General features: G+C 40.7%; 1 protein-coding gene across 4 annotated transcripts; it reads right to left on the reverse strand.

Moving 5' to 3' along the window:
- Window positions 1-667: 667 nt before the first annotated feature.
- Window positions 668-16,268, reverse strand: irf6 (interferon regulatory factor 6). 4 transcript variants are annotated; one of them, XM_057846957.1, is made up of 9 exons: window positions 16,012-16,268; window positions 15,687-15,896; window positions 11,236-11,431; window positions 9,248-9,346; window positions 8,862-9,137; window positions 7,466-7,858; window positions 7,248-7,366; window positions 1,220-1,490; window positions 668-1,093 (listed from the first exon to the last, which is right to left on the reverse strand). In XM_057846957.1, the coding sequence occupies exons 2-8, from the start codon at window positions 15,858-15,860 to the stop codon at window positions 1,257-1,259; spliced, it is 1,491 nt and encodes a 496-aa protein (XP_057702940.1). In that variant the 5' UTR covers window positions 15,861-15,896; window positions 16,012-16,268; the 3' UTR covers window positions 668-1,093; window positions 1,220-1,256. The 4 variants fall into 4 exon arrangements, with proteins under 4 accessions (XP_057702940.1, XP_057702939.1, XP_057702942.1 ...); XM_057846958.1 differs by lacking the exon at window positions 668-1,093 and adding an exon at window positions 6,460-6,695 and having other exon boundaries at window positions 1,347-1,490; XM_057846956.1 differs by having other exon boundaries at window positions 668-1,490.
- Window positions 16,269-16,840: the final 572 nt, after the last annotated feature.

Here is a 16,840-nt window from a genome sequence, read left to right on the forward strand (position 1 = left end):
TATGGTAGGGTCTGTTCTATCCTTACAACATATGTGAACACAATCTAATTTACCTTTATCACTGAACTCAACTCATAAAAGTTGGTGGGGACAATTTGAGCATCCTGAAAAGTTAGTTAGGTAGTAAGGTAGTGTTATGTCCCTACTGTCCCTATGCAAACCTACACCCTTGGTATCAAGCAAATGTTGTTACCGCCACATGCAGGATAATCTGCATATTGCCTTGTTGACCGAAAGAAACACTGAACAAAGATGGCTGCGACATTTGCCCCCTGACGGTTACATGTGCCCCCTTCTTGGCCCGTTTAAGAAAAATCGTAGAACCGCTACAGACTTGGAGATCCACAATTAAAAAATGGTAAATCACCAGCACCAGTGAGGGCTGCAAAGCTTATCCACCAAAATCAAGGCCTTTTACTCAGTCAAGATCCATTAATTCAGCATTCTCTCAAGATCCTTGAGAGAATTTACATGTCACATAGGTGAATTTCTAGTGAGATAATTAGGGATGAGTTATACAAAAATAATTAAGTTAAACGTTAAATGTTAGTGTGACTACATTATTCACCACTAGAGAGCAACCTTGTTGCATCACCACGTTCAGAATAATTCCGGCAACAAGAACCAGCAGCTGTCTGGTATCGCTCAACTTTCACACAGTAAATGAAGACCGTGAAGTATTCCAGACATTTAAAGCTTGTGTGACATTTTTATTGTACACAAAATAAAAGTAAAAGGCGCCACAGAACACCATTAGCACTCCACATACATTGCATATCCATAAAGCTGCATATAAAGAATTATTTGCATACAAAACGTAAATTAAAAACATTGTATATACACTCACACTCAATTTAAAATATTCAGTAGATGACAAAACCCAACCAGAGCATAGGTTTTTGGGAGCTGTACAATAGAAAATTCTCCAAAATGTTAAAATCACATGTTTTATGTTGTGCTTTTAATCTGTGAGGGGGAAAAATGGAACCTGTTTAGCATTAAGGCAATGTCTGTTAGTTATTAACTAAACTTAACCAGCCTTCTCAGCAAGCAGGACTTTGGCCCATCTATGACGTGCCCTTGCACACACCAACTGTACAGAGTAGTGAGCACCCAAAGGAAAAAAAAAAAAAAAAAGAGAAGAAAAATGAAAAAAACACATCTACAGTAAGAGATACTTTTAAATAGGACACCTTTACAAGCAGAATGTGTCATAAACCTCAATTTTGGTCCACCATCCGTTGTCAGCCAGGCACTCACTGGCCTTGCAAGGTCTGGACAAGATTCAAGCCTGCGCCGGGAGGCAAAACCCAGCCGTCTTGGGGGCCTTGGTTGGTGTGCAAAAGACAGTAGAGCTGCTTCAGATGGGTCACTATGTTATCTTTGATATCGGGGATGGAGATCTGGAGTCGCACGCTGCTGCTGTCGAAGGATCGTGTGTTGTCTCCGGAAAACATCTCTGTGATCATGCGGGCGACCACTGGAATGATCTGCAACAGGAGGGTGTTAATCAAAACAAGCATAGCATCGCAAATGCACTTAAGGCGTTATGACTGTGAAAATCATAGAAATATGTCATCACATCATATTGTTATACAGTGGGGCAAATAAGTATTTAGTCAACCACCACTTGTGCAAGTTCTCCTACTTGAAAAGATTAGAGAGACCTGTAATTGTCAACATGGGTAAACCTCAACCATCAGAGACAGAATGTGGAGAGAGAAAAAAAAAACAGAAAATCAGATCGTTTGATTTTTAAAGAATTTATTTCCAAATTAAAGTGGGAAAATAAGTATTTTGTCACCTACAAACAAGCAAGATTTCTGGCTGTCAAAGAGGTCTAACTTTTTCTAACGAGGTCTAACGAGGTCTAACGAAGCTCCTCTCGTTACCTGTATTAATGGCAGCTGTTTTAACTCATTATCGATATAAAAGACACCTGTCCACAATCTCAGTCAGTCACACTCCAAACTCCACTATGGCCAAGACCAAAGAGCTGTCGAAGGACACCAGAGACAAAATTGTAGACCTGCACCAGGCTGGGAAGACTGAATCTGCAATAGGTAAAACGCTTGGTGTAAACAAATCAACTGTGGGAGCAATTATTAGAAAATGGAAGACATACTTGACATATTTGATAGACTGCCAATGGGTTTGTATCAAATACTTGTTCTCCCCAATGTACAAGACCACTGATAATCTCCCTCGATCTGGGGCTCCATGCAAGATCTCACCCCGTGGCGTCAAAATGATAACAACAATGGTGAGCAAAAATCCCAGAACCACACGGGGTGACCGAGTGAATGACCTACTGGGACCACAGTAACAAAGGCTACTATCAGTAACACAATGTGCCGCCAGGGACTCAAATCCTGCACTGCCAGACGTGTCCCCCTGCTGAAGCCAGTACACATCCAGGCCTGTCTGCGGTTCGCTAAAGAGCATTTGGATGATCCCGAAGAGGACTGGGAGAATGTTACGGTCAGATGAAACCAAAATAGAACTTTTTGGTAGAAACACAGGTTCTCGTGTTTGGGGGAGAAGGAATACTGAATTGCATCCGAGGAACACCATACCCACTGTGAAGCATGGGGGTGGAAACATCATGCTTTGGGGCTGTTTTTCTGCAAAAGGACCAGGATGACTGATCTGTGTAAAGGAAAGAATGAATGGGGCCATGATATTTTTAGTGAAAATCTCCTTCCATCAGCAAGGGCATTGAAGATAAGACGTGGCTGGGTCTTTCAGCATGACAATGATCCCAAACACAGAGCCAGGGCAACATAGGAGTGGCTTCGTAAGAAGCATTTCAAGGTCCTGGAGTGGCCTAGCCAGTCCCCAGATCTCAACCCCATAGAAAATCTGTGAGGGACTTGAAAGTCCATGTTGCCCAACGACATCCCCAAAACATCACTGCTCTAGAGGAGATCTGCATTGAGGAATGGGCCAAAATACCAGCAACAGTGTGTGAAAAGCTTGTGAAGAGTTACAGAAAACGTTTGGCCTCCGTTATTGCCAACAAAGGGTACATAACAAAGTATTGAGATGAACTTTTGGTATTGACCAAATACTTATTTTCCACCATGATTTGCAAATAAATTCTTTAAAAATCAAACTATTTGATTGACTGTTTTTTTCCCCACATTCTGTCTCTCATGGTTGAGGTTTACCCATGTTGACAATTACAGGCCTCTCTAATATTTTCAAGTGGGAGAACTTGCACAATTAGTGGTTGACTAAATACTTATTTGCCCCACTGTATTTATGGTCACTTTACATTGCTTCTCAATTCAATTACAGTGGTACCTCTACATACAAAGTTAATTAGTTCCAGGACCTTGTTTGTAAGTCAAAATGGTCGTATGTCGAGGTTTTTCCCATAAGAATACATTATAATTCCATTATTTCGTTCTACAGCCCGAAAACCTACACTAAATGCTTAATAAATAGTGCTGGTACTATTACAAATGGAAGTTACACATAGCAAAACAAATAAATTATAAATAAAAATCGTAAAAATAATACAGTATAATAATAATAATTCCTGTAACAATGTAACAAATCAGGTTCTAATGTGGCAGATATGTTTTGCATGCTGTACCTGAACGCACCGCGTGGCTGAAGTGACAAGAGTGAGAAAAGCGCAGTCGAGATTATCTCTTTTAATGTTCTCTTGTTGCTGGTGTCAACTGTGGCGGACAGTAGGCGTGTTGTGTTGCACAAGTTCTGAAATAAATAATTAAAAACCTGTGGGAGCTGGGGATTTCTTTTAGCCTGGAACTCCAGACTCACCGCTGTTCCAGCGTTTGAGTCTGGCGACCATCCGGCGGATCAAATTCCCAGGGCGGAGCAAGCCAAAGCAAACAGACAGCGGAGTGGACCAATCGGCGAGGGGCAGATGTGACGTTGGTAAAGCGACAAGAAACTAGCGTGAGCGGAGAATGGAGAAGTTTATTCAACATGGCTAGCGTGAGACAGACTGTTGTCAATGACTTGTGCCGATGTGTTTTTGGTCATTTAAAAACTGATTCTACCGCGGATTGGAACATATTCAAGGCTATCCCGTTCATCATCTGTGTTGTGGAGACGACATCCGACGCGCAAGATTGACGTTGCTCGTTAAGAATACGTCACGCAAATAATCGAATCTGATTGGAAGGATGATTTCGTTCGCCTCGAGAGGCCATTAAGGAGCTGGGTCCCAGACTATTCTCACAGTGTTTGAAAAATACAGGGAGAACAGTCTGGCCGTGCCAGGCAAGATTTCTTTGGCGATGTTACCAAAATAATAATTGTCACCTTAACTTATAAAGACTGATGAACGGAGGTCGGAGGCGGACCGTCAAGATCGTAGACAATCTACAGCCGTATTGTCGAGCCAGATCACGGACGCGCACACCAAGCTCATATTTTTCTATCATTTTCATCTTCATTTCAATGATGAAGCGTTACCTTTTTCACCACCTGCACTAACTTTCTTGGAACACATGCTGATTTTTCTCACATCTTGCTGGAAAATCAAGAAACTACGGCGCTTTCATAAATCGTCGTATTTCGAGCATGTCGTCGGATGTAGAAAAGATTGTGTGTCGAAGTGATCAAATGTCGAGGTACCACTGTATATGATTTTTTACCAAATGATTGGGGGGGGGGGATCAAAATTCTTTCACAGATAGTGGCAAACACAATTGTACAATATGCCTTATGTAACACTTCTGTTAAAGTATTTGGTTTTAAAAAGCTTCTAATATTAGTAAAAAGTTCAGAATTGGCATTTAATGCACCTGTGCCAAATGAAAATAACAAATCATTTTAACAAGAAAAACGAAGACCCAATTTGCTTTTGTGTGTCAAAGACAATTATTCTTCTCCCATTAATGTTATTGGCCCCAAAAATCCCATAAACCAGCCAGGTTCCTCATTGTCCTAGGAATCATAAAGCAGTAGTACAGGCATGAAAATGGGTCAGGGGTTAAAAAAGTGAGAAGGTTGTGGAGGAAATATGTTCCGGTACACTGTACAACCCAACAAAATATTGAGCTCTATCGACCCACACTGTGTTTCAGCAGGGCCGTGCAGAGACAGTGCAGAGGGGCGGGTGCTCGTAGATCAAAAGGGGCACATGAACAAGTACTTAATACACCTTAAAACAACATAACTTCATAACATAACATAGCTTTAGATAATAATTGGCTGCAACTGTGACATACTTTAATTGGGAGGGGGCAACAGTGAATAGAAATCAACACTGTCATCAACACTTTCTGGCTGTAACTCAGTCAGTCTGCCTCTTTTCTTCCTTCAACTTCTGCATCAAAACTTCCTTCCTCAACTTGTTCATCTGAGAACAAACCACATCAGATGGTCACTGAGCCACCAACAGCACAGTTTTCTCAAAACAATTATTTCATTATTATCCATACTTAACAACTCTAGCACCTCATAATTGATAAAGCAATGGCATAAAATCTTATAGAAAAAATAACATTGTAATTGTGTTTATAATTGTATTTTATACCCGACTATCCTTGCAAACTTATTCTTACCAAGTGTGCTATTCACCCAGCTGATGAGGTATCCACTGCCTTTAGCAGCTTCATCCAACTCTTTTATTTTATCCCTCAATCTCATTTCCTTACAAGGCATATCTATATAATGAAATATAAATCTTATTAAAAAATTTTTTTTTTTTTAAAACAGACTCCCAGGTGGCTTTTATTTTTAAAGCTTTCTTAATTTCTTTCTCAATAACTATGGAGATGGATTTGTGATTTTATTATTTAGTCAAAAAAAAGTTGCATTAAGTTGCTATGAAGCATTTAATAAAGCCAAGCATTTTCTTACTACTTTATTCTTGTTTAAAAATAATTCAGTGGCGCAGTAACATGTTTAAAACTTATCATACTTCTTACATTTTAAAGTGCTTAAAAACCATTTATAAATGATACTTTGGGGGTAAAAAGTGAAAAAACATGTCTTATATATATGTACCTTTTTCCCCAATGTAAAATCTGAATAAATACATTGAACAGTGCGCTACTTCGCGGTTTTCACTTATTGCGGCGGGTTCTAGTCCACATTAACCGCGAAAAACAAGGGATCAATGTATTTCTGAAAAGCTTTAAGAAGCAAGAATCATTCCCACCACTCGTCGGGTCGGTGTTGTGCCGACACTGGCCGTCAGCTCAAGTCCAAGCCGAAAATAACGCGTCTCAGGCGGACGACGGGAGCGATGCGAGGCGCCCCCCTCCATCCGAGAGCATGCCGCTTAATTTGACTCAACAGTGCGTTTCTTCGTTTATATTACCGCTAAATACACAAGCTTGACGCCAGTTTAACGGGAGCTATTTTATCACGGGAGATTTGGCTAGCTCTGGCAGTGTTCAACGCAAGCTGCAACGAATGGCAGTAACTTTATTATATTGCAAAATAATGAAAACGATTGAAACCATTACTCACCAAATTCAATCTGCTGGCAAATACAGGCAAGTGTGTATGCTGCGCTCTGGTCTGTCCCGGTGTGGATAAGGCCTGCTTTTTGTTTTCGCAGCTTTGCAATGCAACCAAAGGCTCTCCAAGTACTCCATGTACACGTAAAGAGTGCGCGCGATTGGAATAATGGAACGCAGTTTGGGGCGATGATTGGTTCTCGTCAGCGAAGCATCTAGAAGGATTTGCTGACTGTCCAAGTGGCACTGTTTTAAAGGACCGATTTCTGAATTGATCAGTTTACGTACTAAGTTAATCACATGATGACAATAATAATAATAATAATTCAATAAAATCTCCCGACCCCCCCCACACACACACACACACACAAAAATCTCCTCGGATCTACGCAATTCATGTAGGTCACCCTTTTTTACTTCAAAACGGCGAATTTCGCCGAAAGGTGAGAGATTTTTATGCCTGGTAGTAAAATGGTTAAAAGGCTTATTGTGGAGCAAACTTGCACACTTAATTGACATGTCACACAAAAGGTTTATAATTAATGATAGAGGTCACAAGATGGCAGCAAACCTCTAGTTTCCTTGAAATGAAACTCGTTCTTCACCTGCACATAGTTCCTTTGCATGAATAAGGACCCAAAGCGGTATTTTTTATATTAGAATGGGCTTTGGTCTGGCAGTAAAACGGCGAATGAGTGACTTTTAAGCAAATCAAGGATCAAGTCTGCAAATAGGTGAATTGGCAAATATGATTATCACACTTGTGTTACAGTGTTCTGTCAAAAGAGTAACTCCCACCTGCACCATGATGAGTTTCCTCTCTGTTGGTCTCCCGTCAGGCCATTCCTCTCCAAAACAAAGGCTGATTTCAAACTGTGGAGGGTTTGGGGTTTGTCCGCGTTGGTGGGCAATCACACCTATATAGCATGCAAAGAATTCCAATTTTAAATTAAACTTCACAACAAACAGCATTTTCCCATTTGTAAATTTATATAATGGAATCAACGAGAACTTACCACTGAGAAAAGACTCCAGGCAAAAAAGTTTGACCTTTGTTTGTCGCTCGATGGGGTTTGGCGTCGAGGCATTTGGTGCGCAGGGCCCAGACCAGTACACCTTACACTGGCACAGCCGCACAGCATAGATATCATGGCCACTGACCTCTAAGATCAGACCTCGGTCCATCACGTCCAGCAGCCGGTTCGTGAAGAGTCTCTGCTTGTCATTAGTGATGTTCTCCGTCGTCGGGAAGCGTAACTGTTCTAGGCTGACCGGTCCAAACAGCTCCTCTTGGTTGACCATGGGGCCCAGGTCGCCGTAGAAGAGCCTGCAGCCCTGAGGGTTGCTGACGGTGACAGTGGGACACATATCCCTCCCTCTGTACAGGAACCGCACCTCCAGGTCAGTCACTGGGTTACAAACACATAACAAACATTAGCCCGGTCTACGTGGAACCTGATAATTCAATTACTGGTTAGAAGCCCAAACCGCATAGAAATGCTTCATGTAAACACCTGTTTAGATACTATATATACTGTGAAAAAAAACTCATGAAAAGTTTGATTTCTTAATTTTTTTGTATTTTACCCTAAATAATAAGAAATTGCCTCATATCTAAGTCAGTAAAAACAAAGTCGTTTTTTTTTTTTATCCTGGGCATAATTATGATATTTCGAGATTAATATTGCACAACAATGCCTTCTTGTGGTAGTTGTACCAAGTGTTGACAACCACCTTTTGTGACAACCAATATACTTATAGTCAGGTGCGCCCTATAGTCCGAACATTACAGTACTTAACGTGCAGATTTAACTAAATAACAATCTGTGAAGCGGCAGACAAGGTCCAACGTAGTGTCTTTTTGGTTGTTGTCTTGTCGCACACCTTTTATTTGGCCTTTGAGCATTTTCCATCGGAGTAGAAGTTTTTAAAAGTCAAAAGGACTACACTGGAAACTGCAGATCTTTTCATGGCCGTTATAGTCCCCGAGTCTGAAGCGCTAGGTGATGGCGGCCCTCAAGGAGTTGCGACAGCAGGTAGGAACCGCTACGTTCCAGATTAGGTTCTGCTCCGATGTTATGTAATTAATATTTATCATCATGTTTTGGGCCAGTCGCCAACTGTTGCTTCAATAAAAAAGTAAAACATTTGCTGCCACTACTTTGATTATGATGCGAGATACCGCCATCTTGGATAAATCACGTGATGCTGAAATAGATCTGTGCTAATCACTTCTATGAAACAGCTGTTCCAATTAAATGTGGCACATGTAAACACAAGATGGGAATAGATCCCATCACATGTAAACAATTTTGCTAACCTTTCATTCGGTCCTCATGTCAAGCTGACTATTGCCACAGATATGTAGTACAGTCTATGTGGATGTTCAAAATCAATGTCAAAACAACATACACATACTTGGGAGGGAGCTGATCCACATCTCTGGAGAGGCAAATAAGGTGTCAGGAAGAGAAGGCCCCTGCATAGACGGATCAGCAAGCGGGGCAGAGGGTAAGTCAGCCATGGGCGTGGCTTGCATTTCCACATCAACAGGTTCCTGTTTCGGCCAGGTTTCAATTGGTTCCTCTTTAGGCCAAACTTTATTAGGTTGAGGACAACTTGATGATGGTGGCATGGAAGACTCTGAGCCCATAGGAGACCACAAGATGAGAGGAGAAGGACTGGTGCCTGGTTGGGGATATAAGACTGCAGTGATCATCGAACTCAATGTAACCAAGGTCATTATTTTTCCACTTTATTTATGGACTAAACAAAACAACAAGTAACAATGAATTTACCGTTAGATGGGTATGGAGGAAGAGATTCTGGTGTATCTGGAACATCTTCCTCCGCACCGTCTTCCTCACCTGGAGTCCAAGAACCAGCATCTGAAGAAGCTGTGATTTCATTGACAAATGGGGACGTTAAACTACGTTATATGCCGTAGATACAGTGCCTTGCAAAAGTATTCGGCCCCCTTGAACCTTGCAACCTTTCGCCACATTTCAGGCTTCAAACATAAAGATATAAAATTTTAATTTTTTGTCAAGAATCAACAACAAGTGGGACACAATCGTGAAGTGGAACAAAATTTATTGGATAATTTAAACTTTTTTAACAAATAAAAAACTGAAAAGTGGGGCGTGCAATATTATTCGGCCCCCTTGCGTTAATACTTTGTAGCACCACCTTTTGCTCCAATTACAGCTGCAAGTCGATTGGGGTATGTTTCTATCAGTTTTGCACATCGAGAGACTGACATTCTTGCCCATTCTTCCTTGCAAAACAGCTCGAGCTCAGTGAGGTTGGATGGAGAGTGTTTGTGAACAGCAGTCTTCAGCTCTTTCCACAGATTCTCGATTGGATTCAGGTCTGGACTTTGACTTGGCCATTCTAACACCTGGATACGTTTATTTTTGAACCATTCCAATGTAGATTTGGCTTTATGTTTTGGATCATTGTCCTGTTGGAAGATAAATCTCCGTCCCAGTCTCAGGTCTTGTGCAGATACCAACAGGTTTTCTTCTAGAATGTTCCTGTATTTGGCTGCATCCATCTTCCCGTCAATTTTAACCATCTTCCCTGCTGAAGAAAAGCAGGCCCAAACCATGATGCTGCCACCACCATGTTTGACAGTGGGGATGGTGTGTTCAGGGTGATGAGCTGTGTTGCTTTTACGCCAAACATATCGTTTTGCATTGTGGCCAAAAAGTTCCATTTTGGTTTCATCTGACCAGAGCACCTTCTTCCACATGTTTGGTGTGTCTCCCAGGTGGCTTGTGGCAAACTTTAAACGAGACTTTTTATGGATATCTTTGAGAAATGGCTTTCTTCTTGCCACTCTTCCATAAAGGCCAGATTTGTGCAGTGTACGACTGATTGTTGTCCTATGGACAGACTCTCCAACCTCAGCTGTAGGTCTCTGCAGTTCATCCAGAGTGATCATGGGCCTCTTGGCTGCATCTCTGATCAGTTTTCTCCTTGTTTGAGAAGAAAGTTTGGAAGAACGGCCGGGTCTTGGTAGATTTGCAGTGGTCTGATGCTCCTTCCATTTCAATATGATGGCTTGCACAGTGCTCCTTGAGATGTTTAAAGCTTGGGAAATCTTTTTGTATCCAAATCCGGCTTTAAACTTCTCCACAACAGTATTTCGGACCTGCCTGGTGTGTTCCTTGGTTTTCATAATGCTCTCTGCACTTTAAACAGAACCCTGAGACTATCACAGAGCAGGTGCATTTATACGGAGACTTGATTACACACAGGTGGATTCTATTTATCATCATCGGTCATTTAGGACAACATTGGACCATTCAGAGATCCTCACTGAACTTCTGGAGTGAGTTTGCTGCACTGAAAATAAAGGGGCCGAATAATATTGCACGCCCCACTTTTCAGTTTTTTATTTTTTAAAAAAGTTTAAATTATCCAATAAATGTTGTTCCACTTCACGATTGTGTCCCACTTGTTGTTGATTCTTGACAAAAAAATTAAATTTCATATCTTTATGTTTGAAGCCTGAAATGTGGTGAAAGGTTGCAAGATTCAAGGGGGCCGAATACTTTTGCAAGGCACTGTATATTCTGTTACATACACACGCAAGTGTGAGTCCCCAGCTCCAAAAACCTGTTATCACCTAACATAATGTGACTTTAAACAATTGGAGGTAAAAACAAGATATTTTGTTAATGAGCTGCTGAAATACATTTTCACTGTGAGTTACATCAAAAGAACATTTTCAATGCCTTCAATCTCCATAAATAACTACAAGTACTCATCTTTCATTTACCTGGGTTGCTTAGGGGTTGCAGGATGTCACAGACATCATATATCTTCAAGGGATTCATCGGGACCTCTTTGGTGCCATCATAAATGAGGTTGAATTCCCGGCTTTTGTTGAGGGCACATCGGAGCTGAGCTTTCCACTTGGCGGGGTCAGGTTCGTCAGAGCCCTCTTGGAATTTCCCTGTCTCCACAGCCCACGCCTGGAGGAACATGTCATTACATGCTAGTATCGATATCCCATGAAACACACGGCTATATTATGTGAAGTGGACAAATCCTGAAGGATTTTGAGACTGATGAACATCAATAACATTATAGACTTCCAACACCTGACTCACACTAGAGGTTTTTTTTGTTGTTGGACCAGTTTACTGAATACAAATCAATTGCTGTAAATGTGCATGTTTTGACAAATCGAATGAGTGACTATGTTACAAGCCACCAAGTCCATTTATTATGAGTTATTACTTAACCTGAAGCTGGTTACTGTGGACCCCTTTTTTAAGAAATAAAGTGCAGTGTTTTTATTCAGTATAGTAATGATATTCATGTCATTTTAAGACACTAATCATGTTAATTTCACACAAGGGTCATCAGCAATGTTTTATGTTAAACAGCGCTGCTGGTGACGAAATATAAATTTCCTCTGCCTCATTTTCCACTTGGAGGTGCCACAGTGGGGGGCCATGAATGCTGCTTAACCATCTGTGTGGCCAGGTAAGAATCCTTTCAAGGACACTCATATAGCCCATGGCTACCATTAGCCCCTTTTGCACTGCAGGAACCCTTAGTGGGTCATATGACGGTTTAGTTGCTAGAACCGCGAAAACTTCGTGTTTCCACAATAAAAGAACTGCGTAGAACGCATTCAGGTACTGATCCAAGGCAGGGTGTTTGGGGGAAGTTTCAGGAGCTCACAGGAGCCGTACGGCGTGATTGGTAGAGCCGACAACCGAGACCAATCCTCCCGCTGCTGGAGTCCGCGCCTCCTGACTCTGAATAAACTCCATTGCTAATGTTAGTACACACAACATTGACAAAATGGAAAACATTCGCACTGTGACTTCTTTGTTATTTTATTGTCTTCGCATCTGTAGTTAGAGCATAAGTCATATGTCCCTGCCACTGAAGCATAAATAATAAGTCATTGTCGCATAGGAGATTTAAAAAAAAAAAAAAAAAAAGTCAATCACTGTAGCGGAAGTCAGCATCACGCTGCCCCCTCCCTTGTTTTTGTGTGGTGTGTTGAAACAAAAATCTTCATGTTCACTATGAACTACTTAGATCTTATAACTAGAACCACGTTCTTGTAACTGATCAGTGCAAAAGAGGCTGTTGATGGTGCTGGCCGTCGATGGCATGGAAAAATTAGCATTCACAGCTAATCGTCCCAGTTTAAATGAATTGGACATCAGTGTTAGTGGCAGGTGATCAAAGGCTATTTGGAAAAGGAATAATAAACTTTAAAGCGTTACTGGGGCCCGGAAACAGTGTATTTTGAGATTGTATTCATTTAAAACAATATTAATTTATAATTTTATTCAAAAAGAAATTATACAAATATTCATTTAATCAGCCTATCATGCATGTTTTTGGGATGTGGAAGAAAAGAGGAACACCCACGCAAACACGGGGAGAACATGCTAATTCCACACAGGAAGGCCAGAGCCCTGGATTGGACCCCTGATCTACGAGTGTGGACATCACGTTTTGGATCATACAGTGGTATGAAAAAGAATCTGAACCTTTTGGAATTTCTCACATTTCTACATAAGATTACCATGAAATGGGATCTGATCTTTGTCATAATCATGCAGATGTAAAAACAGTGTCTGCTTTTAACTAAAACCACCCAAACATTGATAGGTTTTCATATTTTAATGAGGATAGCATGCAAACAATGACAGAAGGGGGAAAGTAATTGAACCATCTGCCTAAGGAGACTTAAAGAGCAGTTGAAACCTATTTTTACCAAAAAAATTAAGTCAGGAGTGTGTCCAATCACTGATGAGTGGTTTAAAGCTGCCCTGCCTACTATAAAACACAGGGAGGACTCCACGGAGGAAACCACTGCTGTCTAAAAGAAACATTGTTTCTCGTTTAATGTTAGCAAAAAGGCACTTGGACACTCCACAGAAGTTTTGGCAAAACATTTTGTGGAGTGATGAAACCAAAGTTGAATTGTTTGGGAGACACAACGTCATGTGTGCTGGAAAAATGGAACAGCTCACCAACATCAACATCTCATCCCCACCATGAAGCATGGTGGAGGGGGCATTGTGATTTGGGGCTGTTTTGCTGCCTCAGGGCTTAGACAACTTGCAATCATTAATGGAAGAATGAATTCAAGAGTTTATCAGGATGTTTTGCAGGAAAACCTGAGGCTGTCTGTCAGACAGATGAAGCTAAAAGAGTATGGATGCTGCAACAAGACCATGATCCAAAACACAGAAGTAAATCAACTTCAGAATGGTTTCAGAAGAACAAAATACACGTTCTGGAGTGGCCAAGTCAAAGTCCAGACTTGAACCCCATTGAGATGTTGTGGCATGACCTAAAGACAGCGATCCATGCCAGACATCACAGGGATCTGACTGAACTAAGGCAGTTTTGTAGAGAAGAATGGGCCAAGATTAGTCAGGAAGCGTCTGGTTGAAAGGGGGGGGCACAAAATTTTCAATGTGATGGTTCACTTACTTATTTTTCCCCGTTCTGTCATTGTTTGCATATTAGCCTCATTAAAATATGAAAACCTATAAATGTTTGGGTGGTGTAAGTTAAATCAGACATTGTTTTTTCATCTGTGTGATTTTCACAAAGATCACATCACATTTGATGGTGATTTTATTCAGAAATGTGAGAAATTCCAAAAGGTTCAGTTACTTTTTCATACCACTGTATAGGCCACACTTGTATACCAAAGGTTAATATTGTGGTCTTAATGACCCAAAATATGGTTACGTTTACACGGACAAAATTTCCTTAATCCGATCGTTTTTCGGATTAAATCATGATCGGATGCACTGTTTTCAAGTAAAATAAAAATACTGATCCGATTAAGATTCGCATGTTAATGCATCAGACCTTCAGTCGGAAGATATTTTGACATTCGCAGACTAATGCTGCCTTCATGCGATGTCGTAATTCTGCTTAGTAAGAAACTTTTAAAAAAATGATTTATTGTCAATTTGCACATTTTTGATGCCAGCATGAAAATGTAGTCTAAAAATTTATAAAACACATTTTTTTAAACAACTGTTTGCTAAAATGTTTAGTTATAAGCAAATATTCACAGTTTGCATTTTGATGCATCCTCTTTATGTTGTAGATAAATTAATAGGCCTACAACAGTTTTACCCACTCAACAAACCGTAATGAAATCTGTTTCTATGTTATTTTGCGACACAACAAAAGCACATGAACTGGATCCACTTTTTTCCCGTTACCCAAAATAGTAACTTGCACTATAAAAGGTTTGGTTCAGTAGGAAATAATGCTGTACAACATTATCCATCACCCAGAATTTGGTTTATATTTGGATTTTTTTCCCATTATAAATGAATCTCTATCATCTTAGTTGTTATGATACAGGGGCGTTACCGGGGCATGGATGGTCAGTGCCCACCCACGGACACGCTCTGGCCACTCAAAGAAAACTGGATGTAGTACCAACGGCAGTCTGAGCACCGCGTATGGTATCCCATTCATATAGTACTGATGTGTTCCAAGTTTTAACCTTTGCGTTGTTACATCTTTCACCTTAAAAAAATAAAATAAAATAAATAAATAAATAAATAAATGTTGGTCTTGTTCCTAGGGGGCGCTACACACATTTTGATTTTTTTTTTTACTACATTTTATCAAAGTTTTCACCAGTGTTCACCTGGCTGTTGAGTTTGGTGAGTTTTGAAGCATTCTGAGGGGGTCAAAGTGGGGCTCAAAGCGTCGGCGGGACAAAGAATGACTGCTAGGGGGCGCTACATAGTGTATTTGGAATTTGTCTTTACATGGTATCAAAGATCGCACCTGTCTTGACCTGCCTGCTGATTTTGGTGCATTTTGAAGCATTCTAAGGAAGTCAAATTGAGCTCAAAGGGGCTGCGGAACAAAGAATAACTATAATTAATAAAAATAACAAAACCGAGGAACAACAATAAGTTACCTAAAAAAAAAAACTTTATCACCTGCATGCCCATACTGTTCAGTTATGGATGTGTTCTAAGTCAAATAAAATCAAATCAACTTGTATTTGTTTAGACCAAATCACACCAAAAGTTATCTCAAGGAGAAAACAAAACAGTAGCCATACGCTGGATTTCGACCTACTTGAGCATTGTAGCTTTTTTTTTTTTTTTTTTTTTTTTTTTTTTTAAGACTAAGAGAGTAAGACTAATGCCCACCCACACCTGGCATCCTGGTACCACCACTGTTATGATATGATTATATGATCGTTACCTTGAATATTGTGTCCTCGTCCTCATGTTGGGGTGTGTGTCGAGTGGCGTGCTTCCAGGGAATCCTGAAGCGCATGGCGTCACGGTCGATCCATTCCAGGCCCGCATACTTTCCACTGTCCACCTGGGCGACCAGCCACGGCTTCAGACGGACACGTCGCGGCGTGACCGACATGGCGACTACAAACCTCCGAAGGTGACTGTGATTCAGCTGAAAATGTTTTATCATTAACTCAATTGGAGAGCTGTTTGACAAAGTATACTTAACGCCATTTTAAATGGGAGTAAAATGTTCGGTAGCAGCAAATTTATTCAAAGTCATGTACCTGCGCGAACCAGGAAGTCGCTGTTCCTTTTCCCCGTCGGCCTCTTGCCCCAAAAATAATTGTACTCCACTCCCTTCTTACCCGCGATAAACTAACTCACACTGTGGAATTGTCACCGACGCATCGATTCGATAAACCACAACGGGATGCTCAAAGTGTAATAACAACGTTTGATGCGGTGAACTCGTCTGGCCTGCTGTTTTTTTCCTCTCTTTCCTCGGTCTGTCCCCACCCACTTCCCTGAACCGAAACTCAGGTGGGCCTATGACGTCACATCGATGACACACCTTTTCCATAATACGTCCTCAGGCGTCGTGTACGCCACCCCCCAAATCATTTTCATGTCATGGAGGAAGCAATTCCTATTTTTTGACATTTTGGGACAAATTTCCCTCTTTTAACATAGGGCAAGTGACTTATTTTTGGTCATTAAAAAAAAAAAAAACTATGATGACCTGGCGTCCATATACGTGGACATCAAATTTTGGGTCATCCAGACCACAATATTGACACTAGGTTCACAAGTGTGACCTATAAGACCCAAAATATGTTGTCCACATATGTGGAAGCCAGGTCTCCATTTTTCAATCATTTATTATACTGTATATATTTTTATTATTAATCTTATATCTTATGTATATATATATATATATTAGGGCAGTCAAAATTAACGCGTTAATGCGCGGTAATTAATTTTTTAAATTAATCACATTAAAATATTTGACGCAATTAACGCACATGTCCCTCTCAGACAGTATTCTGCCTTTTGGTAAGTTTTACAGCAAGGCGTTTTGTGCTGTCTAACAGCGAACTCTTGTGGTCGCTTTGC

This window comes from Corythoichthys intestinalis, chromosome 9, assembly GCF_030265065.1.
Source record: "Corythoichthys intestinalis isolate RoL2023-P3 chromosome 9, ASM3026506v1, whole genome shotgun sequence".
Taxonomy (NCBI): Eukaryota; Metazoa; Chordata; class Actinopteri; order Syngnathiformes; family Syngnathidae; genus Corythoichthys; species Corythoichthys intestinalis.

Coding starts and splice junctions, on each gene's coding strand:
- irf6 (XM_057846957.1), bottom strand. CDS start 15,860: ATGTCGGTCACGCCGCGACGTGTCCGTCTGAAGCCGTGGCTGGTCGCC. Junction 7,859..8,861: donor CAGCTCCCTCCCAAGTATGT/GTATGTTGTTTT, acceptor TTTGTAACCCAG/TGACTGACCTGGAGGTGCGG. Junction 1,491..7,247: donor GGAAACTCATCATGGTGCAG/GTGGGAGTTACT, acceptor CTCCTGTTGCAG/ATCATTCCAGTGGTCGCCCG.